An 8,438-nucleotide genomic window follows, 5' to 3' on the forward strand; every position below is an offset into this window, starting at 1 on the left:
TAGGGTAAAGGAAAGAAAACGAACCAGGGAAAAAGAATGTTCACTCTGCTAGAAGTTAAATCTTTAATGTTAATCTTTGACATGTTGAAAGAAAGGAAGCACATTTGTATTGGTAAGCACCTCACCAGGCTGGTAATACTGGCAAACCTCGGTATTTTTCAAAATTAGAGATGAGACCAAGCAGTAAAATTAAGGATGAGAAAGCCATCTCTCCATAAAATTGAATACATTCAGATAATCACTGAAGATTGACATATATATTTTCCTTCCTATGTATTTCCCCAGGACTTTTCACAGCTTGGGGCTTGGAACTGGTCCCAGCCATTTTTCACCTGCAAGACAAACCAGCACAAAAGAGATACATTAACATTTAATCGATACAAGTAATTGGCCAGTCATTTTTCTGCAGCAGGATTACTGTTCCTACTCTTGTGAAGGGTAACTGCTGGTGATGGAATACAGATTTATATCTTGTTTGGTGTGCAACAGCCAGCTCCATAAATATTTCACTGTCTAGTCACAACTGAAACTGTACAGAATTATTTTCTTCCATTACAGATGAGCCATCTGCAGGTCAGGGTATTCCACATGATGGAGAAATCAGTTCTCTTTAGGACTTGTTTGGGGGGGATGGGGCTGGGGGTTAAAAAAAGCAAAAAAAGGGTGCAAGGCTGCAGAGTCAGAGAATCAAAAAGAAAATCAAAATATTAAGTCCTTGGAGTTGAGACTAGAAACCAGGCCACAACATTCCAGTCAGTATTAGTGACTGCTGTAGTGGGTGCTGAGTACTCTTCTTCCTCACTCACATGTTCATCAAGAATGTTTTATAGAATCAGAAACTCATCCAGAAGACTAAAAAAATGAAAAACTCAAAAAATTTCCCTTGTGCTTAATCCTATAACTAATACTAATTTGCATTAATTAATACTTTCTGCTGAGTGTTTTCTACAAATGCATGAGCTAATTATGTGCATAACTCTTTCTAGAGACACTATCTCAAAGTGCCAAATCTTGAGATGCCCTCTAATTCATAAAATAGGTGTCTTTAGTTTTATTATTTATCATGACCTATTTAAATCTCTTAACGAATTTAAAGTGTATATTCTGTTAATAGAAGAATGAAAAGAAGAATGGTCAATATATGAACAACTTTTAAACAGCTGTGTAGGTAGACACAAGTTACGGACTGGGGAGCTGTACTAAAAGCTTAGTAAAAGCTGTGCTTTTACTAAGAAGGAACAGATATAAAATGAAAATGTTAGAATGACCAAAAAAAAAAAAAAAATAAAAAAGCATTACCAGTCATAGTCATAATCTTAGCCAAGGCCTACTGTCCAGTACCAAAAGGTTACATATGAATATTTTGAGAACTAAAGAGTTTCAGTAGTATTTTGAGAGTAGCACATGAAACACAAAGCCTTGAAACATACCACAAGATGAGGAGTACTCAAGTTACTTCTGATTTGGAAAAGAATCATTTGGTCATTTTAAGTGTACTGAGACAGATTTCAGTCAGCAGTTTCATTCCAGGAGAAGGATAAACTAGCATTATTTAACAGTTGAAAGCCCTGAAGAGTGTTTTACTCAGCTGCATTACATATTTTGTTCCAAGAGGGTGAAAGCATGAAACCAAAGGGATGTAATGAGGCAGACTCACCTATAATGCTGCCTAGCAGCTCTAAACGATCAGAGCCAAAAAACAGTTGAGGTTCCCCATCATAATGTGCCACAACAGCAGGCATCCCAAATGCCTATTGACAACATGGAGATGAAACAGAGAATGTTATAATGGGAGAATTTCTTGCATTCGTATTACCAGTCTTCAGGAATAAATGCCAACAAGTTTTACTTTTTTTTCCTCCCTTCTTTTTACCTTCTTCATTCTTAAAGATAAGCCCAATGAAGCCATCTGAAAGTAGGTGACTCTCCAGAGCCTGTGTGCCTCTTTTGAAGGAGCATAGAAACAACCTGATTAATCCACAGTTCAATTTCAAGTAGCAATAAATACTATCTCTCAGTACTGTTCCTGACCTTGCTGTCCAGCTGGAATGATTGGGTCAACCTTATTTTCCCAGATGACAGTGAGATAAACTACTAACAACAGTGAAGTGGCTTTCACACACTGGGAAACAAGGTGTCTATATAGTGCTTTCTAATCATCACCCTCATTGTTCCCTGCTTCCCTGTATTCTTAAGAGGGAAGGAATGCACAGCTGTGAAGCCCAGTGCCACTGGAAGCATCTCACCCCATATTTCAGCGCTTCAGCTGTTGTGTCTTTCAGTCGGTCCTTCACTGGAGGGGATGAAATCATTTCAAGTGCCTTCTGGGAGAGCTCTGCTGACAGCCCAGCCTGTCGGGCAACCTGTGAAAAGATCATATAATTAAGAATACTCTAAAAGTAAACATTGTAATTCCTACCCCAGTCTAATCAATTTAATCTTCAGGATTATCACCTAAAATCTATTGACGAAAAAATTTCAAAATACTCTTGAAGCACTTGCACAACTGCCTTGCTGTATTCCCAACCTATTCATCATTTAACAACTCTCAAATTCAAAGTAGAAGAGACATTTTAAATCTTCCAAGCCCCAGATCTGTACTTTTTTCCCCCCAAGAGTTTAGGAAAAAAAAGAAAGTACCTTTGATATAATGACTCATCAGATAACTTACCAAAAAACCTCAAACTGGTATTATGAAAAGTAAAATCTCACTGTACAAGCCTACCAAGACAGAAACACTTTGTGTGACAAAGATGAGATCTGTAAGTGACACAGCAGGAAAGACACTAAATCACAGAGGTGAAACAACTGCTGGTGTTATCTGGCAACAATGACTTACAAGTATTCTTTGAGTAAAGTATTTCACACATGCACACACGAAAAAAAAAAAGAGAAAGAAATGTAATATTGCACATGGACAAGTAACCCTGCACATGCAGGTGTTAGTGACTCTTTAAATTACTTTTTTTTGTTTAGCACCCACATTTTCATGGGAAATGAGGAGCTCTTTTGGATTGTGCTTGAACAGGAGGTTAAACAAGCATACCACTGGACTAGAACAAAATGCTTGGTATCCACAGTGTTTAGACTGCAACATTTGCACCCTGACATAGTATCTGGTTCTCACCATTTCAGGACAGAAAGAGGATTTAAGTGGACTGGGGCAGAATTCAGACCACACATTGCTGATATAACAATTTATGTGAAGCTGCTTTTGATCAAATAAAGAAGTAAAAGAATACTAAGGAGTTATTATCAAGTTTAAAAAGTAATTTTTAAACTTTTTATGGTTGATGTGTAAAATAAATCCACCTGTAAAGACTCAGGTGATTGGCTGGGACCTCTCAGCCACCTTTGGATGACAAATTTCCAGAAAAGTCTAGTACTTGTGGCTGGAGTGAATGAAGACAGACTCAAGCAGACAAGGAGACACCTCACTCTCTGCATTGATAAATGAGGGATACTCATCAACTGCTAAACTGTGACTAACTTAGAGATTGTTCTGAGTATTGTGATGCTGACTTCTGCATGTCCTTGCTTTATTTAAATATTGAGGGATTCAGAGATTATGTGACAATGTTCTGTATATATTTGTGTACAGGGTCTAGCTAGAATGGAGCTACTTTGCTTCACAGCAGCTCCTTTGGTTTTGTGTTTCAGATCTGTGACTGAACCAATGCTGATAACATCCTCATTATTTTAGCTATTGATGAATGGTGTTTGCACTGTGTCGAGGCAGTCTCTGGGTCTCACTCTCCCCACACAGTGAATAAACTGGGGCTTCACCAGAGGCTGGGAGATGATCTGAACTAACCCAAGAGACAGACCATGCCATATGCCATGCTCAGCAGTAATTGATAAAGAGGGGGTTTAGGCAGGTTAACCTTTTTCTTGAGAACTGGCTGAGCATCAGTCTACATGTAGGTGGTTCTTTGTTTTCTTTCACTCTGCTTCCACTTCTCTTTTACTTATTAAGTAATTTTATCTCAACCCACAAGTTTTCTGGCTTTTATTCTTTTTTTCCTCTTCCCCTGTCCTCCTGGGCAGTGGGAGGAAGCAAGTGAGCACCTATGTAGTGCTTGGCTGCCTGCCAGGGTAAAAGTATCACTTTAATTATATCTTTAGCTATAAAGATAATTAATTAATTAATTAATTAAATAAAGCATAACTTTAATTATATCAAATCTTGCTTCTTAAAAAGGTGAAGTGCAAACCTTAACTGAAATTTTGGTAAAAAAGCTACACTAAGATGAAGCTGAAGAGCAAGGACTAGTCTTGGGGGGAACAGCAAGACTGGAAGCTTCAGATTTCAACTATGTATGTTGGATAGGAGAGACTAGTCATGAACAGCTCCTCTCTTCATATTCCAAGAACTTATAAAATAATGAAGAAATGAGAGATTTAAGAGGATCTACTGGTATGCTAACTTAGATGCCATTACAGCTTTTATGTAACAAACAAAATTGAAACAGCAAAAGGAAATAAATGAAGAGTATAATTTCCAGGTATATAAAAGGCAATATTGCATTAAGCTTACTAGAAAACCTGACTGCATCACTCTAAGGAAAGTCACCTTCCCCAAGTGTTGCATTACACTGAACATTTCATATAGCAGCAATGCTTCAATGCATTCTGCAGAAACTATTTATACTTTCATGATGTACTTGTTGATACTGTTAATGAAACAATGAAACAGTATCAACAGGTAACTCATTGTGCAGCCTGGGTATCTTGCCAAATGAATTAACAACAAAACAAAAAGTGTATTCGGGTTCTGAGTGTCATGTAAAACATGACAAGAAAAAAAAAATCCAAACAGAGTTGCTAGGGAATTTAAATCCATTTTTTTTTCAAAGTCATCAATAAGAGTATCTATCAGAAATACAGAAGCACCGAGAAAAAAGGAGATACTTACAACCAATATGCTCTCTGGCTGACTGATGTCTTCATGCTGGTAAAAGAATAAGATAAGTAAATCAGTATTTAAGAAACAAAAGCTTGGCTCTGAATTTAAAAGCATGTTTTCTAATAAAACAAAAATAAACCAAATACTAGTTGCTGGAGAAATTACCTCAGAAAAGATCTTAAGTCACCTAATCTAGGAATGTATTAAAATGTTTTCTGATATGAACCACTGATCCATTGCTCCAGCCTGTTGGACCCACCATATATCCCTAAAAGAAGGCGAATTAAGCTGATTGTAAGCTTGTGGCTTCTGAACCACTGTGACCTTATCTTCCTGCTATGACTTTTCATTAAAAGACATTTTCTTCCTCTTGTTGGAATTCCACATTTGAATGATGTGGGACAGGAAAGGTGACAGAAAGGGTCAAGAAGCTGGCTGCCTAAAATACTGACCTGTGACCAAAAGCGGATCCAGAACTCCCTAGTTAAGGGTTCCAGGTACTGTGGGTTTGTCATATCAATGGCTGTGAGAAAGCGCATGGCCGTCAGACTGCCTGGATTAGTGGGGAGACAGAGGAACACTCAGACAAGGCACAGCATCAGGAGCAGGTGTGGTCTGCATGACTGCTAAGAACAGTGTGATCTCCCCTGTAACAGTCCTGAGAAACCCACAGTCTGTACAGTAAAGCTCATGGTGACCCATGGTTATCTCCCATGCTAGTATCATTCACAGCCATATTTCTCCAGGAATTTCTCTCGTGGCTATGAATGCACAGACTTCATGCTGCTCACAGGTTCAGGAAAAGGCTGCACACAGGGAATTCATCTTCACCTTTACTGGTAGGGAGAACTGGAACCAGAAGTGCTAGGGATGAGAAATACCAGCTGAGACTCTTACTTGTGCCCATGATGTGCTGGAAGGCATCTGGGGACATGTGTACAGGCACCTGGTAGTATTTTGCCATCCTTTTCAAATCCTTCAGCATGTATTCCCCTCGCTTTGGTAACATTGCTGGCGGCTTGTTACCTTTTAGGAAAAAGTTCTGTTGAGATTTCCAGCTGTATTGAACAAATGATGCCTCATACATACATACATACACCTAAGGAAGAGTATAATTTCATAGTATAATTTCATGTTGGCTTACTGAAACTTACTCGGCTTTTCCAAAGATAACATTAGGATTTAAACATGGTTTATTTCAGTTTTGCACAGATCAAACCTTTACGATAGCTGAATCAGTTTTAAGCCAAGGTACAAATGTCTTAGCAGGGATTTATGTTGATTCAGACAGATGACTTTTAAGCTAGACAACTCTTAATGCATGGGTAAACTGATGTAAAGACTTGTTAATTCATGATTTATGTGTTTTAAGTCTTGGTGATCTAATTAAGGCCATTAGTACTGTTTCAGGACATACTGGTATCTTTCCTACAAAGTGCAAGTGTTCCACAAATTACTTCTGGTTTAAAATCTAACTCTAGGAAAACACTCCATGTCAAGTTATTGTTATTGTTATTTATTTTATTGTATTTTAGAACAGATGGACTTTGGCACATACTGTCTGTGTAGTTGCAGCAGTGTGAAATTCCTTATGACTAATTTCTCAATCCCTTAGGGACTCCACAATCCTGTAGTTAATCTGTTACTGGTGCCACAGCTTAGTTCAGAGCTGTCTCTGCATGGGCTCTGCACATACCCAGGGCTTGAACACTAAGGGCTCTGCTAGTGAAGAAGGTATCTCACTGCAGAGCTCATCTCCCTGTACTCCATACCAGTTTGTTGCATTATGCCACCAAGGAAAGCTGGACGGAAGCGCAGGTCAATATCCCAGATGTGCCGGTACCGGCAGAGAGCCTGCAAGGTGAAAGAGTAGTGGGGGATTCACAGAAATCTCTGTACAGCTGTGTGCACCTAAGGCAGTAAATACTACAAATAAATCCTTTCCTATTGTATTAGGGCTAGTCGTAAAGCTTTTCCTGGATGCTGCCAGGGAACTCTGATCTCAGAAAAACGGAGGGGTCTCAATTCATGTCACGACTATCCAAGTCTAAGCAGGGTAAGTAAGGGAAAGGTCAGGCTCATGTCATGATCAGGACACCTGCACTTTTTAAATAGGAAAGCTATCCCCGAAGCAAAATGTTCAGCACTAACTCCTGCACTGCCGTTTGGCTCGGACACGCTTCCTGGTGTCCCTGGATTTCAACACGCGAGGGAACAGCCCAGGCACTCCTCAGAGGTGAGAGAACAATTAACGTCGGAGCGCAAAGAGCGCTGCCTGCAGCCAGGGGCCGAGCTGCGCTCGAGCAGCCCTTCCGAGGGGGAGGCGGCGGCGGCACCGGCCGGGCGCCAGAGAGCCGGGAAGGGCCTCCCTCCCTCTGCCGACCCCTCACCTCGAACGCCAGCCACGAGTACGGGGAGATCACATCGTAAAACAGCTCCACGAGCGTCCGGCCCATCCTGGCCCCGCGCCGTGCCGCGAGGGGCTGCGCAGCGCCCGGCGGCCGCAGCAGCGCCCGGGCGGGGCGGAGCGGGGCGGGGCGGGGCGGCCCTTCCGCCGCGGCGGGACCGAGCCTCCCCCGCCGCCCCGTCCTGCTCCGCCCGCTCCGCCTCTCCGCCGCCCCGCTCCGCCTCTCCGCCGCCCCGCCCCGTCCCGTCCCGTCCCGCTCCGCCTCCCCGCCGCCCCGCCGCCCCGCTCCGCCCGCTCGGCCCCGCCGCCCCGCCGCCTCGGCGGCTCTCCGAAGCGCTTTTTCATGGCGCGGCCGGGAGAGAGCGAGCTCCCGAGGAGGGAACTCGGGAGCTGACTCGGCCGAGCAGTCCCGGCTGTTTTCCCGGGAGCACGGTGTCCCTGCCGGACCAGCAAACGATTTACGTGCCATGGCCCTTTAGTCCCCCTACTCTCCATTTTCGCCACACTTGTTCCTCCTCCATTCACCTAACGCTTTCCCACCTTTAATTCCTCCCCTGCCCATCCCGCAGAAGCTCTGTGCAATCCCGAAGCGCTCTAGTTCTGCCACGGTTCCCTCCCCACCGCAGCAACGCACTTCAGTCCTGGATGTGACCTGGAACATGCTATGGATCTCTCCTTTGGCTGTAGTCTTGATTTTTTTTTTTTTTTTTTTTTTTTTTTTTTTTTTTTGTAGCAAAGTGGCTTTCTGAATTATGAGTAACTTTAACTCAAGAATGAAAAACCTGAATGCCAACAACAGTTTGTGAGCCCTCCCTGAAGTCTTTCTTAACACCTGAGCACTGGGCAGGAGCCAATCGTTAAGAAAATATTTGAGAGAGAGCTGGGAAACTTAAGTGTGAAGACTTTACCAAGCATATTGGTGGCAAAAAAAAAAAGTGTGACTGAATAAAATTCTATTTAGAAGAATTGGTAGGATTTCTCCAAAGGAAACGTTTTTCTCAAGGGGTCAAAAATACTGAGGAGTGTGACTTTAAAGAGTTGCACAAAGTCACTGCCTCAGGCAGTCTCTGGGGTTTGTGGGTTCCTCTCTTCAGATCACTGGAGCCTATGGATGTGACTGCTGCT

The 8,438-nt window shown here is 42.2% G+C and overlaps 1 protein-coding gene across 1 annotated transcript; it reads right to left on the reverse strand.

The window, feature by feature from the left end:
• Window positions 1-39: 39 nt before the first annotated feature.
• Window positions 40-7,430, reverse strand: GSTK1 (glutathione S-transferase kappa 1). The gene is made up of 8 exons (XM_021549159.3): window positions 7,297-7,430; window positions 6,679-6,760; window positions 5,804-5,932; window positions 5,359-5,459; window positions 4,916-4,951; window positions 2,247-2,363; window positions 1,658-1,751; window positions 40-332 (listed from the first exon to the last, which is right to left on the reverse strand). Exons 1-8 carry the CDS (start codon window positions 7,360-7,362, stop codon window positions 292-294), a joined length of 666 nt encoding a protein of 221 aa, XP_021404834.1. The 5' UTR covers window positions 7,363-7,430; the 3' UTR covers window positions 40-291.
• Between the last annotated feature and the right edge of the window lie 1,008 nt (window positions 7,431-8,438).

The sequence above is a fragment of the Lonchura striata genome, chromosome 1, assembly GCF_050655825.1.
Source record: "Lonchura striata isolate lonStrDom1 chromosome 1, ASM5065582v1, whole genome shotgun sequence".
In the NCBI taxonomy this organism is placed as follows: Eukaryota; Metazoa; Chordata; class Aves; order Passeriformes; family Estrildidae; genus Lonchura; species Lonchura striata.

Bases quoted from the DNA above. Each gene is read 5' to 3' on its own strand.
- GSTK1 (XM_021549159.3), bottom strand. From the start codon at position 7,362: ATGGGCCGGACGCTCGTGGAGCTGTTTTACGATGTGATCTCCCCGTAC. The intron at 6,761-7,296 runs GTGAGGGGTCGG...TTCACCTTGCAG, and splicing joins ACTCGTGGCTGGCGTTCGAG to GCTCTCTGCCGGTACCGGCA. The intron at 5,933-6,678 runs GTATGGAGTACA...TTTTCCTAAAAG, and splicing joins TGGCATAATGCAACAAACTG to GTAACAAGCCGCCAGCAATG.